Source organism: Meleagris gallopavo, chromosome 8 (assembly GCF_000146605.3).
Source record: "Meleagris gallopavo isolate NT-WF06-2002-E0010 breed Aviagen turkey brand Nicholas breeding stock chromosome 8, Turkey_5.1, whole genome shotgun sequence".
In the NCBI taxonomy this organism is placed as follows: domain Eukaryota; kingdom Metazoa; phylum Chordata; class Aves; order Galliformes; family Phasianidae; genus Meleagris; species Meleagris gallopavo.
Genome location: NC_015018.2, coordinates 31,025,655 through 31,051,637, shown reverse-complemented (window position 1 = coordinate 31,051,637; position 25,983 = coordinate 31,025,655). Strand labels below are relative to the sequence as shown.

Below are 25,983 nucleotides of genomic sequence, written 5' to 3'. Positions count from 1 at the left end.
TAATATATACAGTATTTACTTATTTATTTTTTACACCACAGAGACCTGCCAGCTTTCTGGAGATGATGGGGTTGAAGTGTTACTGGGATTTTGGGGTCTGTTTTTTATATCGATGTTCAGACTTTGGAAATGAATAAGAATATTTGCTTGCTGGTAGCCTGAATTCCACTAGAGATACCAATCTCCATCTCTTTGAGAATGATAACAAGAAGTCAGCCACCACATTGTACACCATATTGCACTGAGAAAAACTCCAAAGTTTAAGGCCATCTGCATTTAAATCCAAGGCCAGATAAGACATTTAAATTTTAGTAGCACTCAGTTATACACCTGACATAGAGAAATGGCTGCAATACTTTTTATCAGGTTGGAGAATAGGCATTAAATGACAAAATATTAGCCAGGCCATAGATCCACAAAACCTATAAGTTTCGAAGGAGCTTCATTAAATCTGTTTTTATCAGATGGGAGAGAAGGGCCTGGCATAACGTTGGAGGTATTTGAGGCATTGGGCTTTTAGAGAACCACTGCCAGATCCTTCATCCATCTGTCTATTTTCATATTTATTGTTCTACCAATCACTTTATCCATCCATCTGTTCATCTGTGTAAACCCATTTTTTAAATTTTAATTTTTATTTATGGACTGACCTTAATAAACTCTCCTCAAGTACTGCATGTTTATCACTGTCACGGGTGAAAACGTTATTAATGACAAGAGGGCTGAGCAGGGAAGACGACTGCCCTCTAAATTCCTTTTCAGCTGACTGGGCCGCAGCAACTCAGCTGGGTGGAGGTGGCTGGATCGATAAGGTCGGAGTTCAGTCACTGTTCCCATCTCCTCTATCATCCCCATCATCGCCAGCTAACGATGCCTGCAGGTGGAGCGGGGCCCCTTCCACCCTTATGAATTGCCTCGCTCCGTGGCAAGGGCTCTCCAGCCCCATAGGAGAATCTGTGGGTAGATCTGGATATTGTTTTGTAATGCATACGAGGGAAGACATGGAATTCAATAAAGGAAAAGCTCAGTGTGTTTATAGTAAATAGCACGGGCTGGCAGTGAGGTGCTGGCATGATCTGAGGGCAAACCTGGCTCCCACGGGTTTCAGCCATTACAGTGAAATTCTGACTAAATATAGATAAGGGATGCTGCGGTCATTAAATGCTTTCCTCATAACACAGAGAAATCAGAGGCAAGTTAAGTTCCAGCACACAGTCAGGAACGTTACTTAAAGTAAACTGCTGCAACACTCAGCAACCTGGGGCTGATAGTCCGACCCAGCATCACACTGCCTGCATCCTCACTGCCACAGCCATGGCACATCCCCTCGGACTGGCATACATGCGTTTCTTTTTAAGGGTACAAATCACAATTCAGTCCTGAAAATGATATTTATCACTGCTGATAATGTACTTGCTAATTGCTAACAGCAACGTGGATGATTGCTGCGTTGAAAGCGTAAGGCAGGGAGCGTGTCTTGAAGTACCTTAAAATTACACACTTATGGATTAAGACTGTTTCAAATTTATGATACGTAATAGTCACGAGGTGGCTATAAATGCTTTATGAGTTCACTTCGTTGACATAAGGTTTAACCTTGCCTCAAAAATACATTTTTATCCTGCTGACTTAAAGCAGGTTTGACAAATACTCTGCAGGTTCGCTCAGCCCTCGCTTGTTATCCCTGGCTGGCCCAGGTGCTGCTGGTGACAGAGCTCTGTCGTTACAGATGTAGCTGTGAGGATGGGGACGTTCCTCTCACGGCTTCATTCTGTCTCCAGCATCATTTGAAGCCTCGGATCCCTGCCTTGGGTTTTATTTCGACATCGGAGGCGTAAATCAAGTCATAAACATATTTAAACTAATGTTGTTGAAAATCCGTAATTCTGACAGCAAAATGAGCAACAAAAGTGCATATAATATTTTGTGACATGTAATTTTAACTTCATCCAGTCTCTTTGCTTTTGAGACATTGTTACCTGCGGGATAAGGCAATAAAATAAGGATGTACAAGAATGTGTCAAATGTAGGGCTTCCCTAAATTACACTCTGAGGCACAGATTAATACATTTAATACATTCCAGTCATGAGTGAAGTACTTATAGCAGAACAACTGCTCCTTCAGTGATATCATTCACTGGAATGAACTACAGCTAACAGTGACAAGCTGGAAAAATGCCCCCACTTTTCAAACTGTACAAATGGCATTTGGACACAGTAACTCAAAACTGGACACTTCATTTCAAGTTTAAAGCTAGTGGTCCAGTCAAAAGCTATTACTCCATCTTCTTTATTTGTAGTCCATGCTTTTGTGCTCTTTAAGAATCAAATAAATACTGGTGTAATGGTTAGCAACTGCCAGTTCAACGAAAAATACTGCTAAATTCACCAATAAGTCTTTTTTCTACACACACAAATTTATGACATAAGAACTGAATCCATTCCTGTTACACTGTCTGGATAGTTTTTTAATGCAGAGGGAGACTCACTTTAGTGATAAGAGTTTAAACCCAAACTCCTTTTTCCTCCTCTCTGTATCATACATCTAGATAGAGAGGAGTGTGGAACAAATGAGCAATGCACACAGGAGGTGTGCTGAGCTGGCTGGTGCTCAGCTGCACGAGCTGTGCAGAGGTAAGGCTTGAGCAGCACTGCAGTACAAACCAGTCTCTTTGCCTTTTCCATTTGCACCAAATGGAATGCGATCATCTAAGAGCAGATGCAAGGTTTGCCCCCTCCTCTATGTTGAGAACTTAACCAAGCTCACAATACAGCACCTTGCATCCCTGTCACTTCTACATGGAAGGATCTCTCATCCCCATCTTCTACCCAGGAGTCAGGCTGTTGGCTTTTCATTCCTCCTGGCACCACGGGCAGACTGCAGGACTTGAGTTTGCAAGTTCCTGCTTTGATCTGCCTATACATAAAAGCCCATACTGACAGGTACAAGGTCTGAGCTCCTCCTCAGCAATCAGCATATGCATTGTACTCCTGGAGAAATGCCTCCTGAAACCCCCCCAGCACAAACTACGAGGCCATCTGTGAATTAATGCTTATTCCAGGCAACGTCTGTGCTAAAAAATGCATTATTTGGTGCCACGTGAAACCACCTGGAAGAACACTTACAGCTATGGAGGTTACACCAGGAGCTGAGCTAACCTGGAACAGGCTGAGACCGACACAGAGGTGGTGGGATGAAGGGACGAATGAATATTCACACTGCCCAAGTGCCACATCTCTTCTCCATGCACACCTTTTACAGGGCTCTGTATTAAATGCTACAAGCAGAAATTACTTCTGCTTCCACATAACAAACTTAATTCTTTCTTTTACGTAGTTTCTTAAAGATATTGACACTGAGATGAACAAGATTTTTTTTTTATGATGTTCTACGTAATTTCATTTGGCATCATAATAACATCTTGATTAATTCTATCCACATGGAAAATTACAAATCTTTTTTTTTTCTTGCAAAGTGCTTTTTCAAGACTTGGTATTAAGTGCAAGCAATGCAAATTCAGAGTGTGGTAGTGACTGTGATGGGATAAATGATTGGTATATCAAGATTGTACCCCTAATCTCTGCGTTGATTAATGAGAATACAAAGACCCTGGAAGCTGCTGTAGGCTACCAATACCTAACAGCCTTCTGCCACCTTCCACCTCCTACTTCTGGCACCCTATACATCATGTCCTTTACTATCTTTCCCTCTTGGAGAGAAGGTCTTACAACTTGTTGCTTGAGCGACAGTCCCACAACAGCCAGATGCACACCCCAAGTGATGGTACCCACCTTTCAAATGACAGGCTCTTACTCTTGGACACTTGTAGGCTTCTAGAAGACCACTGTAATTCTCTCACTCTGGCTGGTAGCACTGCTGTTCGATGGTTAGCAGGTATTCTAGAAAAAGTTTCCTTTCCTAACCGCAGATAACTCCAAGTTGCTCTCCTGAGCTCTGCCAGAGCCCCAAAGAGAGGTGTGAAAAGTCATGCAGGCTGCAGGCAGTGCCGCCTTCTTGCACATGCAGGTTCTCTCCACTGCAGTACTGAATTCACCACTGTGACAAAGTCTGCCCTGAATGAAGGCACTCACAAATTTGTGCCTAGAAACTTCCACATGCTCTTCAACCTCACCTGGCTTCAACGAGAACAAAACACTGCAGGACCTTCCAGGAAGAGGAAAGGCTGTGAATACCCATATATAGGAAAAATCCTCACAATTAACAGTCACTTGAAAAATAGAACTGGTTTCTCTTCTCCTCCCCATCGTTGCCTCATGTAAAACAGCTTCAAGAAAAGAACCTATTATTGGACATGGCACGTAATACCAGAATCATTTCTCTCATACTGCATCTCATGGTCCCATGTCACACTGCGTAATACAGTCATCTCAGCCCAGGAAGTACCACCTATTTTAAGCAGACCAGTTACTCCAAAAGTGCTCTAAACTATCTAACAGTGCAGGAGTGGAGCTGACGCACATTGGCGATGCATGAAAACGCACTGCAGATGAAGAGAAGTTTCTCTATGTGAAAGAATGGGGAGTGCAGAGCTTCACGCCAGCTGCAAAGCTTGGATATTTCTCAGCACTATCTTAGAAATCCCTAAATTTCAAGATCGTAACCCAACCCTGTTAAGATCTAATTCAATATATATTTTATGAGTACGTAGAAGCCTCAACACCTCATATCTTTGATAGGCTTATGACACAGAAAATGTTTAGCTTTGCCCATGTCTGATCCCAACTCAGCCTGTAAATGCTTTGAAGTAGAACTTCTAACCGCATAACTGGGTTTTATACGAATCTTGTACAATGGGCAATGGCCGGAAGATCAATACAAATAAAGATGAAAAATAATGCTATGTTCTAAATTACTATGACTGATTCCTCGTATTAGTAATACAGAACAACAATTCAATCCATACTTGCAGGATTTTATCAGTGGCCAATTACCAATTCAACATCTTCACGGTGTCTACTGGCTGTTCCACGGAATAACAGCAGAATGCATTTCCAATTCGGATTTTGACTTCTGAAATCATTTGCAGAAGGACTCTCCTCAAGGCACATCCATGCACGCAGAGGAAGCGGCCCTCAAACACCGATTCCTGGCAAACCAACGCAGCCTAAGCAGACGTGATGCTCTGCTGCAGTGACCATGCATGGTACGGAGCGCTGAGTAAACGGGCAAAATAATTGGATTATACACACACAATTCAGACTTTCAGTCACTGGGTGTTTTCTGGCTCTCGGTTTCCACAGAAAAGTCAGGGTTTTGTTCCTTATTCCTTAAGTCCTTGTACTGCTTATTTACATATGAAAAGGCAAGTTTATAAAAGAGCTTTCCTATTTTACTACATCTAATAGTTAATAATTTAAATCTGTAGCCATTATCATCATATAGATTGACACAAACGGCATATGGATCATTCTGGAGATGAGGGTTAGTTTCTTTTAAGAGAGAATTGTTTTAGTTTTTGCAGGAAATTAATCAGGGGAATGGGCTTTGTGGAGCATGGAGCAAATCTAATCTGTTCTTTGTTCAAATTTGCCTTGCTCCAATTCCTAGCAATTGTAGACAACATGCTCTTTTGTTCAGGAGCCACTTGTTACATGCATAATTAGAGACTGCAGTAGCTGTGTTTAAAGAAAAACTGTTTTCCAATGTAATGTGTGATCTTGATAATAGTATTTTCATCAAAGGTAGCAATTACATTCATTAAGCTGGGACTGGCAAGGCAGCGAGGAAATTAAGTGGAAGGTGAATAGAAAGCTCCCTGTTTCTTTTTAAAATCTCCATCTCTTTATGAGTTGAAATGCACCATGTTGAGCTGCAACTGGAAAATACATACTGGAATAATAAAAAAAAAAAGAAAAGAAAAAAATAAAGTCCTCCTTAACCTTTCTGAATAATGATCCAGAAGATATCCTAGGGACACCTACTATAGATGCACTTTTCAAATTAAAGGGCTTTATTCTGCATTAATTTCTTATGCAAGTTTTAAACGAGCTCAACATATGATTCAGGTCTTTAAAGGCTCCAGGGCTCTCTAGGATTAATTCACTGTTCTTTTCACACATAAATTAATTGTTTTGTGTTCTCAAAAACGGCAAACAGCACATAAATCAACCGGTTTAGAAGAGACATGAGGCTGGTACCTTTTGCAAATCACCCAAGTTGGCTATTTACACTTCATTACTATAATGTAACTTTTAAAGGGAAAGCTGTAAAAGTGGGACATATGTTATTAATTCTAAACGGATTTCAATGCATAACTCATTTTAGCAATTTGATTCCCTGAATGACAGAAGTTGTAGAGCCATTCTTCCAGCACTCCAATTGTATTTTTTCCAGTTAATAATTCAGTTAGACATCACTAACGTATGTGCAAACATTCCCACGTTAGAAGTAGATAGTTCACCCAACACCACTATTTTTGCCTAAAGCCCGGTGAGATTTGCAGATGGGAAAATATGAAAACCTAAGGCTGAGCCATGGAGCAGCAGGAGGGCTGCGTCCTGTCTGCAGGCTGCCAACAAGCACTCCTGCTGATGGAGCATACAGAAATCCCATTCTGGGGTTCCAAAATGTCAATGTGCTGTCTTGCAGGCACTGTACAGCAGGCTGAGAAGCAGGGGTGAGCGGGGTACTGCCCCTCATACCTTCACATAGCCAGGGCAGCACACTGGTGTCTTACTCACTGGGCAGAAGGCACAGCAAATTAGGTCTGCAGCCAAGATGCTCCCTGGCAAACAACCCTTTCATCAAGTGGGGCAAGTCCAACTTACAAGCACTTACAGCAGAGCAGGAACTGAGATGCTGACCATAGCAGTGCTGTGCTCCTGCCTGAACAAGGATGTCTCAGCACGCTGTCATCTTGAGGAAAGAGAGAAAGATTGGAGCCAGAACCTGCCTGGCTGTGGCTCCCAAAATAACTGCTTCTCCTTCTGCCCTTCCCAGAAATAGAATATGAAACCACAGCATCTTGGGCAAATTGGAATTTGCATAGTTCTGCAAAACATTTCCTTCAGTTAGGAATGATTTAATTATTCTTCACTTCCTCTTCTAGAAATCATTCCTGGATAATGATGTTAGCATAGAGCAGATATGTTTCAGTCAAGAAATTGATGTAATTCAGTGCCAGAAGGCTTTTACAGTACTAAAAGAAAAAGAAATTCGTACACTTCTAAATAGAAATAACAGTATAGAAAAGGTTGGCAATTCAATTACAATAGCCTGAGTCACTGGGTCTCTGGGTGTCTTAACCTGGTGCCGTGTCAGCACCCTGAAGAATGAGGGGACAACCCACGTGAACCAGATTCTTAGGTTCTGATTATTAAATCATGACTAGCTGTATTACCTCCAGAGAAGTGTTTATCTCTTCAAATTGAATCGCTGAAGTCAAAGTACAGTAGGGGTGGAATACTTGTGATATGGAATGGAAGACCTGCCACTGCACCTTGCTTTGGACCTCAGAAACTGTGATTCCTGCATGATAGTTAAGTATGTTTTACAAGTAGCTCAACCGAATCCAGCTTTTATTCTTCAAGCAATAATAACCTGCCACAGCAATCAGTTGGAGACCTTACCTCGATTAAACTGGGAAAATTATTTTCTTTCTTAAGTTTGACTGGAGAGATGCTGAGAAGACAAAAGTAATTTGGTACCTTAAGGAGGGAGTTTGCATTTGATAAAAATCATGGAATGGAGCATAAGGAGTTTTTCACTGAACACGAGGAAAACAAGTCCAGCCTTCACATCATATACCAATCTTCTCGTACATCACAGGCAGTCATAAAGCATCTTCAAAGTTCAGAAAGTACCTTCGCTGAAAAAGTGCTTTGCATCAATTCTTATGGGAACAGTTGGAGCGAATGCTGCATTTGGTGCACAAACATCTTCCATCCCAGGAAAGAACACCTAACATTTTCCTTCCTAAAACAAACAGCTTTGGCTTTGACAACTAAAAAAAAAAACTAACAAACATTTGCTGTGTACCAACACACCATCAGCTCAACTAACAAGACAAATTATGCGGAGCGTTTCAGTATTCAAGCACATTTCCAGAATCTTTAATTTCTGACTGAGATAAAATGCAAAAAGCCATAGAAATGAAAAGATACAAAGGTGAACACAAAGATGGCTTTTTTTCTTTAGGAAACTGAACTGATGGAAAGGATGATCTGAAAGCTATCCTGTTCATCTGATGGGTCACTCAGCATTCAAAAACCCTGGCTGAATTCTTTCAAGAGAAGGGAGGAAATACCTCTTCAACCAGAAAAACAACAGTTCTGGATACGTGTATCGGAGCTTCTTGCTTCCTGTGAAGCAGAGACCCAACCAGAGTTTCTTTTGCAGGCCTCAAAATGCAAAGTTTTCAAAACCAAAACAATCAAACCCACCAGGCACAAAGAGAAATGAGGTACAAATTCAGCACGAACAGATCAAACTGCAGCTCAGCTCATTCTATCCACACTGGGAAAGAAAGTTGTGTCATAACTGGAAAAAATAAGACATTTCTCAATCTGCCAACTTGTACTGTGCTCTAAAACAAGCAAGCAATGCCGTGCCATTTCAGCTATTGACACCAACGAGTGCTTTCCCACACTGCTCACCTTTACAGATAGAGCTAGCTGCAAGTCCTGCTAATGTGTGCACACTGACTTCTTTAAACACAACAGGAGCAGCCCAGCCCTGCCATATGCACTGATTTACTACAGATGCTTTTAAAACTGTCACAGATTGTGACAACTATTTGTATAACACTTCAGTTAGCAGCTCTTCAGCTCTGCTGGGAAGAGAGCAGAAATCACTCCTCAGCTCTCACATGCTAATTTCCTGCTGAGGTGACCCACTAATAACCAAGCTAGCAACGTGGAGTTGAGGACTTATTACTGTATTTTTAGGTTTTCCTGTTTCTATTAGACTTTTTTTCCATCTGAGTATTATGTAAGAGAGTAGTTACAGCTTGCGATAGCTTTCCTTTCTCCAGAGATCCCGGCAAAATATTTGATGAACTTATTTTTCTGCATGTTCAGAACTCCTGATTGCACATATTATTCTGAGTTCCGAAAGCACTGGTTACTTGGCTATCATGATTCACTCTTCCATCAGGTGGGGAGTGCTTTTTCTTAAGGTTTAGTGAAGTTGTCTTGTAATTTATTTTTCCCCATACGTACAGTCCTTCAGCATTAGTCACTGTACACTAATGAGACGTGCAGGGGAAGATTAGCTCCAAAAGGATGTAAATCCACATGATTTCAAGTGACAGAAGAATATACAAAATGCTATTGCTGCCTGTTGAAGTTGTCTAACTTTTTGATTTATATTGAAATATATTTTGGCAGACAAAAATGTCACACTGTACATTCTTTTGAACACTAGTATGAATCGACGTGTGAACACTGATCTACGAAGCAAGCCAGTAGGGAACACACTGGTTAGTTTTAGTCGCCTAACATGTTACTGCACACAAACAGAATACTTTTAGGGGAAAATAAACACCAAGATTTCAAAGCTTAATCATATCTCTCGTATCAGCCAATGAGAAATTCCCTCCACTGCACTAAGTTGGACTTTGTTCATTATAGCGACTGATCTTACAACTGCCATGTTTAACCAAAATAATTATTGTCACTCCTATTTGTTAGCCTACAACTCAGGATTAGCCACACACTGATGTCTGACCTTGGCACAGACTCGGGAGGAGTGCTCAGAGGGGAGCCAAGCAGGCACTGACTCTCTCTCACCCTTTGTGTACAGCTGGCCATGCCATGTAGCTCTGGGCAACCAAGTGCAACCAAGATTTCCAACCATTCCCTTCCACTTAGACTATGGAGTTGTATTTCAGAAGACAACTCCTTGTCAAATGCTCTGCAACCTCTACATTTCAGCATAACAAACTGAAAGTTCTTTTGGAATCGTGCAGCACATCTTCACCTGCCTCATCAGCTCTCACTTGATTTGCGCCTCCTCCAACAGTTTGCACAGTGATAGCATAACAGGTAAATATTCATGAAGTATTTCTGGCAGCTGTTAGCCACTCTTACATTATTCTCTTTGGAGAACATTTATCACATTGGTACAGTGAAAACATTCTGGGGCCAAGGAAAAATGTTTCTTCAGTTTTCATGTATTCAATAAGCCCAAGGAAGTCAGACAGCTGCTTCTGAACCGGACTGTGTTTCAAATCTAGTTTATTGTGGTATGGAGAACTTGAAATAGGTCTCTCACCAAAAGATTTCCAAATGGAAAAGTAATATCATGTTAATTAGAAAATTCTTTACATAGTGAAAAGCTCCTGTGGAACAATTACTCTGTATTTCACATCATCCTTTTCTAACACAATCTTCACATAGGGAAAAGAAAACACGCAAGAAAGAACAACAGCATCAGAAACATCATATAAAAGGTTATATTTGAGTATTTTCCAGATAACAATTAAACCTTTCTGTGGATACCTGCGTCAGCTTTATCACAAACCAGAGTAACATGAAAGAAATACAACAGAAGATATATTCATTCTGTCTCGGTACAAAAATTGCAATTTAAAAATTTAAATGACAGATTACTAGAGAACCATCAGCTGATACACAAGATTAGCATTGTATCTAGTCAGATATATCAAATTCAGGCACTTTTTAATGCATTCTCAGCAAAGGTTTTTTCTTCTAACCAGTCCAGATGCAGCATTTGAGCACTGAAGATGTTGTTCCAAGGTAATAGACTACACTGATTGAAATGACTAAGGACATATATAGGAAACTCACTAATATAAATACATATTGTGCATGAAGCAGCTTTAAGTCCTACTCTCATCACAGAAAGCCTTGTAACATTCACCATGCCAGCTCTGCTGCCCCAACACCTACTGGTCCAACCATCATTAACAGTTCTATGCTTAACGGTGCCAAGTGCAAAAGTGCAACTTATGACAATCCATACTCACATGTCCAAACTCAACAGGGGTGGGGGCTACAGGCAGCTCTTAACAGCTCCTGGACAACAGAGCACACCCTATTACTAAACTAACAACTGCATTAATGCAGCCATGGAAGCAGGCTTAAGAGGATCAAACAAACTCTTCCCAGAGTAAATGGCCAAAACAGCCAATGCTGACACAGTCATGTGTGCCCTTTTTAAGGAAAAATGGAATCTGGGAAGAAACCCGGTGATTAAAGTTTACTTGTGCGCATATTCCTCCACAAAATTTTGTAGACAGAAATAAAATGCATTCATTTTGTTCAAAAGAAAGAATTCGGACAGTGTATGGAACGGAGAGACATGAAATACTCACAGTCATAATACTAGCTAAAAGACTGACTTTGCCTTTCTAAGAAGAACTGTTGTGTTGCTAATGAAGCTGTCCAGGTTGTTTTTTTTTTGAAGTACAACAGCCAAGTTCAGACTGCAAGAAGTCACATTATTATGAGTTTTTTTCTTTTTTTTTTCCTTTCCTATTTTAAATAGACACCTGACACAGTTCTACACAGAGACAGTCCTTTTACATGAGACTGAATATCCAGCCCTAAGCAGTCCTTCAAGGAGCTCTGCACTTTCCTTAATAAAGGGTTTGCTTTTAGCACTATATTAAGCCAGTTAAGGACCATCACTCACTTTGTAGCCTCACACAAATCTAAAGAAGCCAAGCTAAGATATTGCCTTGCACTATAAGACCCATTAAACAGTACGGATCAAAACCTGATCTCTGCTGATACTCGTGTTAGCAAAGCAGGCTGGAGCAGCTGAGGACAGCCTCTCACATTAGCACATTGCATCACAGCAATCAAGGACACTCAAGTATTTATAGTAAGATTACAATCAGCATAGTCTCACAGATGCCTATTTTGAGCAGAGTAACTGCTGTTAGTCATTGTAGTGTTCATAGTCTTAACTGTAGTCTAGAATCTGAAAGAAAGTCCGCAAACAACCTGAAATGTATTTTAACAATAAGAAGGAAACTTTCAGGAATTCTTTTGAACAAACTCACATGGAAAGTGCTTTTTATTTGGCATAATTATCACATTAGTTCTTTGCCTGTCAACAAGGCAAAGAGGACATGTGGGGAAAGTCACTCACTCAAATAGTTACTTCCCTTTGAGGCTGAAAGCAAGTGTAAGAACTGATGCTTTCCTTCTTGCTTGTTTCTCTGCTTAAGGCACTGCAGTGTGCATGTCAAAACATACCTACTGAGGGCCCTTTTCCATAGTTGGCCAGAAAATTCTCTGGGAGTCTCAGACTAGAACTTTCTAAACTCCACTCAACATTACACATAAGTGACTAGGAAGCTTTAAAAATGAGATCCTTCTAAGTTGGCCAAAACAGAAAACCAATCTTTCCCTACCCAAAACACTTGAAACAAATTGCCAGTTACAGCAATTATATGATTATATAAATTTTTAGTCTCTTGACTCTTAGTTAATTAGTTCTCCAACACTGAAGAGTCCTCAGAAGTAAATGAAATGTCTAATTTTAAAGTAAACAGAGAGGGACAAAACAGCAAATACATCAAGAAAATTACCTCCCTCTCTCCCCAGTGAAGATAACTGTCTCTTAGTGGTTGCAGAGAAACCACTAACTTCCATGATTTTTTTTCCTTCCACATATCAATAATCCCTTCCTAACTCTCAGGAAGGTTCTGAGGACTGAAGTTGGTAACACACACTGAACATGGAAAGGCTGCTGTGAGGTACTATCACAGCATTCCTATTAGCTAGCTTATACCTCTGTCCTTCTGAAGAACCAGTAGAGCTTTTTAACCCCATTTCACAAAGATTTCAACTCCAACTTTTATAAAAGGATATCTATAAATAGCCTCTTAGATTTAAACCCTTAACATCTGTGAATGCTGGAAAGGGAGGTAGACATTATCCACCTTTCAATACTACAGACTGGGGCTGGAAGGGCTTAATTACCAAGATATACTTAAGAACACACTAAAGGCTGCAAAAAAAAAAAAAAAAGTTAACTTCAATTACAGCAGCTCCACAGACATCAATCCCCAAAAGAGGAAAACCATCTCTTTTACCTATTTCCAAGCAGCTCTCCTCATACCCCATGCTAAAAAAAGGCATAAAGAACAAACTGAAGCGTTACACCGTGCAACAGTTGGGCTGCACACGAAGAGACTTTTCCCACAGGCAGCTTAACAGAAGCTTTTACATCAGGCAACTTAGACATTTCTTTTGTTTCAGTTTGAAATCTTGAAGTTCAGACACATTGCATGTATAATCAAAAGCAACAAAATTTCAGCTAAGAGATGCTTTCAACTCAAGATTTAGCATGATTTAAACATTCACTGTCCTGACATGTGGAATTCACCGTTTTCCTTGTGATTTTGTCTCTGATGATGTATTCTTATTTATGATATCACTTTTGATTTTGTATAAACACAAAAAAACCTGTAATTAGTGATTAACGCTCAGTGAAGTTGTTTCTGATAACGGTCACAAAGTTCTTAAACTTTCAGTACTCCTGTGCTAAGCTTTTTGCAATGGTGCTCAACTGGATATTTGAAGTTCCTTCATATATTGTACCTGAAATCAGAACAGAAAAAGTTAGGAGACAATAAAATCATGGTGAGTACATCAAGAGATCAAGATATTATCCTAACAGTCCAGCTAGAACGCTTATGATTATAAAGAGAAGCTTTACTAAACAAGTTCTAGAATTAATATTCATGTAGATGTTCATATCTTACCCGTGACAACCAAAATGCTTTTCTTTTGGTACAACAGAACGACAAGAAATTTCCATGAAAACCAATTCTTAGATAACCAATAAAAAGCTAACCACCAACATAAGATGTCAGCAACTGGTAGCAATGTCAAACCCTTAGGTTCAGGGGTCACACTGGTATACAAGGAAACCTTCGTAAAATTCTACATACATTCAGCTTTTTAATCCAAAGAACTACATACAAAGATACATTTTAATCAGCGTTGATTACAGTTCTCAGGGAAAAAAATCTCTTAAAAATTAGCCAGTCATTCATGTCTATAGTATAATAATATCAATGCCACAAAAAACATTTGTTTAGAGGCCAATACTCACCTATTTTGCAATCACGGTAGTACTTTTCTATTGGGTAATTCTTTGTGAAGCCAACACCACCCATCCATTCAATACATTTACTGGTTGTTAGCGTTGCAACCTATGAAAAGAGTTTCACTGTTACTATTTCAGGATTCAACATCTTGTAGGCAATGCTACACTTTATAGTCATTAAAAGTGAAGACAAAATATTCTAGTTACTATTGTAATTACTAAGTGGAAAAATGACAGATTGATGTTTTTGTATTCATTTTATGCAAGTTATTTTACACATTAACATTCTTCCACATCAGAGAACATCAAGAATTCACTATTACTGCAATGGTTCATATGACACCCTATGAAACAGACTAGGGAAAATATGCAAAACAGCAATTAAAGAGAAACAAGCAATGCAGTTCTGAATCACATTAAGCATCACAGTTGTGGACCAGCTAAGTTGAACCATTTATTTCTCCAGCCACAAAAAGAATCCTGAGAGAATGAAATCTCCCTAGATAAGTCAAAATACAAATTCACTTTCTCTTCTAATGACAGAATATAGAAATACAGCTACAGATTTCACAGCAAAACATGACTTAACAATTGCATGTTCAGTAATGGAAGAAACTTTCAAACAGCAGTGAAATAAACATTAAACTGAAAACTGTACATTACCTCTGCAGCATAGTATTTGGCCATGCTGGCCTCCTTTATGAATGGCTTTCCTGTTTCTGCAAGACGGGCTGCATTGTAGGTCAACAGCCTTGCAGCCTCCAACTGTGTGGCCACCTGAGCTATCTGATGCTGCATTGCCTGCAACAAGCATGTCACAAGTCAGACAGAACTAATATTTAGTACTCATGTGAAATTTCTAGCAAGAATCCCTTTCTCTCCATAGAAGGACATATCTACACTCAAAAATAAAATAAAAAAGTAATCCAGATGGACCAGTAATTCCGCATGGCTCTGCATTTGTGACAACAAATTCGAGAAATCTCTGAGCCACTGAAGTCCTTTTAGGAATTGCACTCCCTCCTCTCTTCTTCTTGGATTCAGAAGTACAGGGGAACTTCTTGCCAGACTGGAAAAAGTCAACTATTTGAACCCATGAATACCAAAAAAATCTCAGCCAAATGGCAACATTCTGCTCAGCAGTGCAGTGACAAGAGTTGGTCAAAGTGCTATATTTACTTGGCAGCCAACTATTGAGAATAGTTGTACATCAACATCATCTAGTTCTCCCATGAAGTTTAACTGAAAAAGACATGAAAAAAACTTCTTAGATATAAATGGAGAACTACTAATGCAACAACTACCTTTTCCCATGCACAATATCCATGAGACAAAAACTATGGGTGGCTTAGAAAGGAGTATAGAGGATGTGAGTGATGAATGGATTCAACAGGATGGAAAATGGTGATGGAATTCACCTCTAAATGGCAGGTATTAAAGAAGAATAGGATTACAGAAAGAGATACAAACATTATGATGATTGAAAATGAATATTTAATAGTCTAACTTGCACCTAAAACACAATGAAATCTTTCATCTTATTAGAACATTAACACTGCTCCTTAAAATTTGCAGAAACCAGGTCAAAATAACAGAATAATTTGGCAATTATGAAATTCAATTTCCCATTTGAAAGACACAGTTCCAATAATTTTCTAAATATCTCTGGGTGCTTCCTAAAATTTGTACAAATTACCAGTAGCATTAATGTTCCTTCCCTTCAGCTGAGATGTAGGTTTCTTTTAACAAGAAAATTACTACAGTAATTACAATTATACATCTTTCTTATTAAACTATACATCATTTTTGTAACAAAGAGCCTTTCAGTTTAAGATACAGATATTATCAGGAAAACTAGATGTCTTTATACAACACAGGAAATAGAATAATTCAATCAGTTTTCCTCATCTTTCTACGTTTTCCAATGTCTCCAGGAATAGGCCTTCCCCTCCACCTCATGCGAGTGTATAAAAACTGGGATGTGCTCAACATACTGTGAGATTAAAATCAGAGTGTATTTTTCAAGGCAGTGAATATAATAGCAAGCCAAACGAGTTGCAACACTACTGTTTTAAAATTATGAATGATTTACATGCCATTTGAAAAAAACAACACTGAATTGATACATTTCCCAGGGAGGTGGTTGAGTCACCATCCCTGGATGTGTTTAAAAACCATTTGGATGTGGTGCTCAGGGATGTGATTTAGTGGAGGGTTGTTAGAGTTAGGGTAGTACGGTTAGGTTGTGGTTGGACTCTATTTTTAAGGTCTCTTCCAACCTGAGCAATTCTGTGATTCTGTGATTTCAAATGGTAGATGAATGCTTGCCTGAAATTCTTCTGAAAATTTCTTCTGAAGTATGGAGGAGTTATGGCAGAAGATCAAGAACAAATTATGAAAATCAGGTAACTCGTTTTATGAGCTTTATCTACTATGATCACTGCTACTGTCTTGGAGAAAACCTTTCATGAGCCTGTTAACAAGTACCTGGAAATCAAATACGCGTTTCCCAAACTGGACTCTCTCCTTTGTGTATGGAACTGCATGGTCAAAACACCCCTGTGCCAGTCCTAACATCTGTAAAAAAACAAAAACCAAGGCATATATTCAGTACAAATTAGCTAGCAAATGCACCTTACAGAGATAAGAGCAGAGAGTCTTCTGGTCAGTGAGTTCACCTCTGTAAGAAGCCTGGTGTTTAGGAGAAAAAATTTTCTTCGTACCTAATGATTGCTAAAACAAATCAAAATATTATGAAGGTTCTATATAGAATCTGAAAAGACAGTTTTACAGTTACTCAGATTTCAGTACTTTGCTCATTAGCTGCACTGGCATATTTATTGTTGTCTTGAATAAACTCATGTGAATGAACTAAGTATATCAGCTTCAACACCTCTAATAATATACACAGCTACCTTGCACTAAAACTGTCTGAAACTGTTTTCACAGCCATAATTATATTTTTTACATGATTTTAATTATCTTATAAACCCACCACACTGCAAAACTAAATTCAATACTACAGGGCTTTAACACTGCTCTTCTTGTTCATTCAAGTGTATTTCTCACCATTTACCAAAAAAGTAGTAACTGAGATATAAGAACTACCTGACCTTAACTTTTAATTAGGCTATAAGTGTAACTTGAAGTAATTAAGTTAAATTCTAGACCATGTATTTTACTGCCAGAGCATCTATATTATTTATATCTCTGGGAATAGCAGGGCCCATGGCTCTCGTTTTTAAATGCCATATGTGGCCAAGTTTAATCACAGATGATTTTTAGAAATGATGGAAAAACCAATGCATTTAGCAACACAGTATACTGCCATGTGAAAAGTCTGAGTTTTAGAAGGACCACTACTCCTGGTGTGATTACTCAGAGGTCTGTCTGCAAGGTGGAGGAAAACAGAGGATCAGCAGTACAGATGCATCGCACCCTACACAACATAACTACATCCACAACAAAATCCCAAGAAAACATTACTTATTAGGAAGTAAATTCAAAAATACAGAAAAAAATTTGTCATAAGCTGTTTTATTATAAGGCTGTATCTGATTTCCACTGAAATCACCAGCAATCTGAGATCCAAAGTGAGTTTACAACAAAACGCAGCACTTGGAAAAACCTCCAAGATGAGGAAAATGATTTCTTGAAGATGCCATTAAGATACAATTTTCCAACACAACACTGAACTAGGACATTTCTGCTACAAAAAAACATCATACTCATTTCAAAAGTAAGTTAACTATTAACAAAACTGCTACTGAGGAAACATTAGTTAGCCTAAGGTCACATCTGGCAATCCCATCCAATCACGATGAGAAACATTAATATCATACATTTCAGTATATTATATTATCCAGAGATCTAGTCTTCAAAAAATAAATTTACACAATGAGAGACAAAAGTGTTGAACTATTTCTGAAGCTGTAAGTTAACCACCAAAGACAAGCTAATTGGTATTTAATGTGTTTAAATGCATTGCTTATGTCACAGAAAAGATTTAATTATTTGCAGTTGTTTCAGTATATTGCTGTAATTTAGACACAGGGACAGTGACATCTAGTGGCAATACAGTTTTTAATAAAGTGTCTCCTCAATTGTTTATCTTTACTAGTCACCAACACTTTGTGAAGTTCAATGCAAATTCAGAGTTATATCATGGCTGCATTCAGCATTACACAGTGTTACCCACCTGTGCAGCAATCCCTATTCTGCCACCATTCAGCATTCCAATTGCATACTTGTAGCCCTGTCCAATTTGCCCAAGGATGTTTGTCTCAGGAACCTAAGGAATAAAATCACTCAGTTATTTGAGTTCCATTCTGCTTTGCAACTGCTAGAAGTCTTCACAGGTGAATCATTGTACACTTTGTTTAATTTGCCCTGTAAAGGAGGGCATAAAACATAAACCAACCATAAACCAATTAGAAGATCCGATCAGAACATTCTCTGATTATAAATTCAATTAGGAAAAACAGTATCAAAATTCAGAACTTAAAACTCAATCCTCCTGAATATTTCTGAGAAATAGGGATGACAGTAACAAGCAATGAAGGGGAAAAAGGGTGAAAAAAAATGGAAATGTAGTCAATGTTCTTTCCTTGTGTGATCAAGCTCAAACCATACACAAATCATGCTTCAATAGCTAAACAGCCTACAATACCTTAACATTTTCAAATGTTACTGGGCAAGTAGACGATGCTCTGATTCCAAGCTTGTCCTCCTTCTTGCCTACATGTAGTCCCTCTGTGTCACGATCTACTATGAAGCATGTAATTCCTTTGTATCCCTAGGACAAATTAAAAAAAATAAAAAAATCAGTAACTGTTCTTTTATGCTAGTACTACCAAATGCTTATATAAGTGTCACATTCCAATGCTGACGTTTTATACCTGCTTCATATGTTACTAAATAAGATGCTGGCATTGTCATCTGCTCCCCATATCTACTAATTATAGCTCAACACAGGCCAAAGCAAACATTTGCATTAAGATATTCCATGTGAAAGATAGAATAATCTTGGAAGTTCTCTTGAGAGGACAGGAAACCAGTATTATGCCACCAGTAGAACAGGATCACAGTGCCTGTCTGTACTGGAAGTCACTGGGAAAGCAAGTTATTGCTGTGTTGGAACGTTGCACAGTTAAACAGTGAGCTGCCAGACAGAGAGTGTGATTAGGCTCAAGTGGACAAATGAATAGCAGCTCCAAACCCACCTGTCAGAATATTCTGCAGTATGCAAGTTTTTAGTTAAGCTCAATCACTCCAGCTATGCTTCCTATGGAAGGCTGCAATTATTTGCTTCCTTTTAAGGTTGTCCAAAAGAATGCTCACCTCACTAAGGAGACTGTTATCACTGGGAACTGTGTCTGAACATTCAGGGTTCAGTATAAGTACTATAAAAGCTCTGAATAGACATCTAGGATTGCTAGGCACATTCATCTTATGATTCCAGTCTGCAGAACATGAATACCACTGCCTTTTCATTTTCAAAAAGTAGTGGGAACATATTTTATAAAAATATTCTGAGATCATTATGATGGTTGTTGCACAGATTTAGATCACAATTCAGACAGGACACTCAATAATGCATGTGACAATACATAAACTGTGCAGTCAGTCTAAATTCTGGCACCTCTATGCACAGGATTACAGTCTTCACATAGCTGAAATCTTAGAATCCTGAAGTACAGCAGTAATTCCTGATAACTGTCACTTCCCCTTTCTCTCTGTAATTTATTCTTATTTCCAGTTCTCTCTGCTTTCCCCCACTCATTCATGTTTTCAGCATTTCCTCCTGCCAGAACCACAGCAGTCTCTCACACCCCATTCTACAGGGCCCAGGAGAGAAGTGCAAGGTCCCCCAGGCCACGTTCTCATCTCTTCCCAAACCTACCACCCACAGCACTTCCTCCCATTAAGAGGATGGCACAGCGAAGCAGGAAAAGTATTGTGGTCCTCGTGAAAGAGTTGTATCCTCATTAAAGAGGAGATAAGCCTTTCCTCTCTGTCATGGTTTTATGATTTCTGTTATTAGTATTCCACATCACGTAGTGCACTGCAAGTTAAAGAGTTAATGGTACACAAACCTACAGTGTTCTGTTCTCTTATATATGCTGTTGTTAACTGTTGGCTAATCTTTGAAAAAAAATCAATGATTTTCAGTCTCCTTGAATATTAATGTAAAATCAAATTTCTAACTTCAACAGGACAAGACATATTCTTTCAAAATGCTACACAGAGTAACAACTCCAGACTATACGCAAGGGACAGCAGTTAACAAATATGGAAATCACTTATCAAATGTATTTTCAGGTTACGAAGTACTCAAATCACCCACCAGATTGTAATGAACAAAATTTCAGAAAGCAACACGATGCTCAGATGTTCTATCCAATGAAACAAGAATTTTTTTATTAGTCAGAGTTTTGAATTTTAATTTAGAAATGTGTCTTCAAGCAATTTTTTTTTTTTTTTTTAAAGAAAAAGATACATGAGTAAGCTTTAAACAATTTAGTTTTGTATTGGATTCTCTCTCTACTTTGTGGTACAGTATGCTTTAAAGATTTTTGAGTCTTTACCACCAATATCCAAATTAGTAAATGATAAAACTTGAAACATGCATATTCAGATATGGGTTTGATTTTCTTTTTCTTTTAATCTGAACTTTACTAATGTGTATTTGTTCATTATTTGGTGCAAGTAGCCTAAGCTCTGTTTTGCCTTGCAAAACAGCAACTTGTCAGTTGGGCCAGAAGTGTCAGTCTGTTCTTCTGTTACTCGGGATAAGACCAGTGCATGCTGTGCTTGTCATCAAGTAATTATGACTCTGACATTTTTATTTTCCCTGGTGGGAGGAATTTATTAAATTGCTCAGCAAGTTCTCTATTTTTGTTGGAAAAGACTTTAAAGGTTTGTTCTCAGCTAGGAAAAGGTGCAAAGAATATTAGCCTTTAACATCAGATTATTAATATAAAATTCACAGTATCACATATCATCATCTGTCATTGAAAATAACATTATTCTTTAGCAACTTACTGAGGCAGGATCTGTATTTGCCATCACAAAGAAAACCCCTGCATGTTCTGCTAAGGTAATCCACATCTTTGAGCCATTGATAATATAGTAGTCTCCTTTCTTTTCAGCACGAGTCTTCAATGAGAAAGCATCACTGCCAGATCCAGCCTCTGACAGGCAAAAACTGCCTATCTGCCAGTTGAAGGGAAAAATTCAATTTAGGAATTCTGCAACAAAAATTGGCAAGCACAAGCCTCTTGAATTCAAACCTACCACCTCAAAGTAAGTTTCAGGTATGGAGGTAAACAACAGAAACACCATGTAATTCCATGTCTCTTGCAGTCAACTGCTCTAGTGATTTTTTCCACAGTAAGTTAAATTTTAATGGAACTGAGACCCTTCCCTCTTTTACCTCCCAACTACTGATGACAGGATGCATCTCTACCACCACAGGTCTCAGGTCTAATAAGTGTTTCAAAGTTCACATACAAAGATATTTTCCACCGCTGCAGTCACCCATTTAGTTACTGGGGAAAAAAAACACCCAACCACTACTATTATGTGACTTCTGAAAACTATCCTATACTATAGTAACATGAGATGCTGACTCACTGTATCTTTAGACACTTTAGGCAAGTAGGTTTTCTTTTGTTCTTCTGTTCCATATGTGGTAAATAACTTATTTGTCAGCGTATTTTGGAGTTCACACATCAGAGCTACAGTTGGATCAACTTTGGCCAATTCTTCTACTGCCAATATGACGGAAAAAAAAGAAGCTCCAGTTCCTCCATACTCTTCCCCGAGCTCAATACTCATCAGCTGAAATGGAAAAGATACAAATATATCAGCCTTTCTCATGAGTTCTCATCAATCTGTTAGCCAAAGCTAATACTTAAAAGACTAAAATAAAAAACTACAACATGTAAGCATTTCCAGGTCCTTTCTTAAAGATGTAGCTCCTTTCAATACCCTCTACAAACTAAAAAAATTATCAAAGAAGAGTCAACCCATGCAAGAAATAATTCACAAAAGCAGAATACAGGCCAAACATCACCAAGGCCAGGCTGGATTGGCTGTGGGCAGCCTGGTCTGGTGGTTGGCAACCCTGCACATAGCAGGGGGGTTGAAACTAGATGATCACCGTGGTCCTTTTCAACCCAGGCCATCCTATGATTCTATGATCACTCTGCAATTTCAATATAGGACCATCACTTAGAGTTGTCTTTGTACAAAGTGATGTTTTCATCATACGTGAGCGTTAGGTTTGATAGCAGGAAAGCTACAATTGAATGCAGGAATGATAAACACAAGCTCCTGTGGCTGCCTGATATGGATATGGAAGACTCTCAATGCCCTTTTCCAGTGACACTTACAATTATGCTGGTCCTAGTATTCCATGCAATTATTCTTGTCCAAGAAAAAAAAAAAGTTGGTAAAGATAAAAACTCAAAGATAATTTGAAGAATGCAGTATAAGAGTGGGACAGATGGAGAGAATATCACAGTAAAAGATGGAGAGAGATTAAAAAAGAAAATAAAACTGCCCTTCTATTGATAAACCCCAAATTTTCAACAATGCATTAGCTCAACTGAATTATCTCTCACAATCTTTAGATTAAAAGATCTGAAAAGTGGACAGTTAGAAATTCATATTACTGGTGTTGTTTTTTGATTAAATAATTAAGTAAAAATGTGCAGACCCCTTGTTCAAACAATCCCTTTATTACAGAGTCTTCCATTTTCGAATTCTCATCCATTTTTTGTACCAGAGGTGCAACTCGTTCCTGAGCAAATCTTTTCACTGTAATGAAAAAAGAAAGCATGTAAGTATCCTAACACTCTACTTGAGGATCACTAAAATGTCACACTTCTGAGAGGTTATGCCTCTATTCTGACACTCCCAGACAATTTAATAAAAAGATAAGAAGTGAAACAAAGTAATGTGCCACCATGTTCAGTTATCATTCACGTTACAAGCCTGTGAACCAAAACAAGTACTTCCTATAGATTCAGGAAGCCTTCCTCATGCAAGTCTGACTACATTGCAAGCACACATCACATCTGTCACCATCTGGTGACAGGTGAAACCTCTGACAATCAGCTGGAGCAGTGACCCACAGCTGAACCAAGCACTTCTGAAAGGGCGTGAGACAACACCAGGCAACTTCACTGCTGCGACAGCAACAGTTTCAAACAGCTAATATTTACTCACGCAGAGTAAACTGCACTCTGGTATGTGCACTTGTGCTCTGGTAACATGGAAGAAGGACCAAAACAACATTGCATTCTTCTCTTGTGATCTACAGAATTTCAAAATTAAGCAAAATTCAGCAAAACTATCTCAAATAGAGATTTAATTGGTGTTAAATGACAAAAATGGATTTTTAAGGTAAGATTTCCCTTCTAGCTAGGCATTTCTGAATTTTAACCACACACAAAATATGTACCCATGTTTTTCAGCATCGTCTCCTCTTCAGTGAATGTTTGAAGCGGAGCACAGACAAGTCCCTCAGTTGTCACATTTGGCATAAGTTCCGATTTGGAAGATCTATAGACACACTGAGAAGCCCTCCAAGAGGCTGCCAAGTATGCTGGCACATTTCTTTTCAGCTGTTGAAAATAAAGAACATCAGAACAGTTAGTGGAATTCATGTCTGTAGATTACTTAAATATTCATGTAAAACAACGTTTTTTTTCCACAAGACCACTCAACTTTAATAACAGACTTAACTTTATCTGATTTTCTAGAGACCAGCAACTCTCACTTTCAAAGCAATGAGAGCCCTTTCTCTGATTATTTTGTTTTGAAAGGGCATGACTTCAACAGCACTGTGGATTTTTCTGTTCCAATTGAAACTTTACTTATCACTGGCTGATTTTCAGAGCAAACATTACACAATCCAAGCACCAGGTATTTGAGACTTTCTATATAGTTTAAATCCTACAGCTAGTATATTGATAGTACTCTGTAACTAATTATTAATATGTCTTAGTTGGTTTATTCATTTAAAAAGTACAGGAGTACTAAACCTGAATGATTAACCTCACTGCTCTCAGAAGCGTCTCTCCATTCATCCATGATATAAAACAATCTCAAATGACGTCAAGAAGCAGTGTGTATCCACCCAAGAGAGTAGAGGTATTACACAGCATTTTACTGCAGGGGGAACTGTGTTAAGCATGCATGGTAAAATCCAGGAAGTCACCAAAATGAACAGCATACACAGCGTGGCTGTTGGGAGCAAGCTGCACACAGTGATCATCAGCTGAACAAACAGAGATAATGTGGCAGAACGAGTTTTGCATCTTGTGGAGCTATGAACTACTTTCTGTTCAAGTAATTGCTCAGGTAGGTAATGGAATTAACATAGCAAACACGAGCTGGCTCAAAAAGCAACAGGTTAACGTGTGGAACCTGCTGCAAAATTTATTTTGTGTTATTCAAAAGCAATACTCAAAAAAGAATAGTCAGACCAACTGAGCTCAAAAGAGACGAGACAGAAAGGAGGCTTTGCCCTCACAGCTCCCTGAACCCAACACACTTTGTTGTCCCATCAGATCTTCACTACAGGTTTCTGTCACTGCTGCTGCCAGACTGAAGTGCAGACATTCGTTTCTTATCAAGACAGCTGCTGACAGAAACCCCTAGCAGAGACACAGCTGTGCCATAAGAATAATGTATATATGAGCAGCCTCCTGCCAACATACATTTTTGCTAGCATGCACTCTTAACCCCACAGCGAGCTGATGACAGACTGTGCTGTAAGCAGACTGCTGCCAGCTCACAAAAAGCAGGACAAGTTAGCAGTGCACATTATGATAGCATTTCTCAAAAAACAGCAGAAACTTTGAGGTTGGGAATTAAGAATTCCTTTGATCTTTCCAATAATTACTCTTCCATGCTGAGTTTCAATAGCTGTCACCACACTGAAGAACTGATGTAAAACAGATCTGCGGACTCCTTTTGTCTTAGCAACAAGATGCCCAAGCCTATCACAAGTAAGGAACATTACTCCAAACAGTCATGTACAACCAGAAAAAAATAAAAGCAGTTGCAATGCAGAAAACAGACACTGCTGTTTGTTCCTGTCCAACACCACAGGTCACAAAACAAATATTGACTGAGACTGATTGAGGAATACCATATTTAGATGAGCAGCAACAACTGCAACACTTTCAAACTAAGATTAAATCACTGGAGCCACCACAGGTCTTCACAGAAAAGCAAACTGAGAGCTGCTTTAATAGAGGAAAAAATCCAAGCTAAGCCCGATCCTGAGGCTGACAGTAGGTACAGCTGTTGAAACAATATCTAGTAATACTCTGGGTGTCGCCCACACTTCCCTTGGTGGCTTTCAGCACTGGGATGTAGGCATACTGGCCGCACAGGTGAACACATCACTGGATGCACACAGCGCTCTCTGCCCCACTCGCAGTGGGAAGTTGATATTTATCAATCAGAGAGAAAAATACAAAGATTTTTCTCAAATGATGACAGGCAGCTGGGTGAGCTCGGCCGATCAGCAGCTCAGCAAGGACAAGCAAAGCGCCGCTCAGGGAAGCACACAGCCAGCAGCTCAGCGCCCATCGCTGTACTGCAGCAACCGCGGAAGAGGTTTGGTGAAAACCGGCGCTCAAAGCAGCAGCCCTGAGCCCAGCTCCCCTCCCCGCCACTCCAACAACACAACAGGGCTGCCTCACATCACCAGCACCGCCCTGAGATGGAGCCCGCGTGGCAACGCGCAGGCAGATCCGCTCCGAACAAGGGAACGCTCAGCCCTCTCCCTCACCACCACCCCTTACAGCAGCAGCAGGCGGGCAGCCTTTAGCGCGCGGCCCGCGCATCACCTTAGCTCCGCTCCTCCGCCAAGCTCCCGCCGCCGCCATGCCAGCCCGCTGCCCGCCCCCTTCGCG

The 25,983-nt window shown here is 39.4% G+C and overlaps 1 protein-coding gene across 1 annotated transcript; it reads right to left on the bottom strand.

The window, feature by feature from the left end:
- Positions 1–10,392: 10,392 nt before the first annotated feature.
- ACADSB (acyl-CoA dehydrogenase short/branched chain) lies at positions 10,393–25,977 on the bottom strand. The gene is made up of 11 exons (XM_010714868.2): positions 25,918–25,977; positions 23,517–23,679; positions 22,770–22,870; positions 21,683–21,889; positions 21,092–21,262; positions 18,717–18,842; positions 18,246–18,338; positions 16,535–16,624; positions 14,711–14,848; positions 14,054–14,153; positions 10,393–13,536 (listed from the first exon to the last, which is right to left on the bottom strand). The coding sequence occupies exons 1-11, from the start codon at positions 25,954–25,956 to the stop codon at positions 13,466–13,468; spliced, it is 1,299 nt and encodes a 432-aa protein (XP_010713170.1). The 5' UTR covers positions 25,957–25,977; the 3' UTR covers positions 10,393–13,465.
- Between the last annotated feature and the right edge of the window lie 6 nt (positions 25,978–25,983).

What these genes read in the sequence shown, in the direction of transcription:
- ACADSB (XM_010714868.2), bottom strand. Translation starts at nt 25,956, where the DNA reads ATGGCGGCGGCGGGAGCTTGGCGGAGGAGCGGAGCTAAG. An exon ending in AACGCGTATTTGATTTCCAG is followed by an intron (nt 14,849 to 16,534) that starts GTACTTGTTAAC and finishes TGCTTGTTGCAG; the next exon opens with GCAATGCAGCATCAGATAGC. An exon ending in CCAAATACTATGCTGCAGAG is followed by an intron (nt 14,154 to 14,710) that starts GTAATGTACAGT and finishes CTCTTTTCATAG; the next exon opens with GTTGCAACGCTAACAACCAG.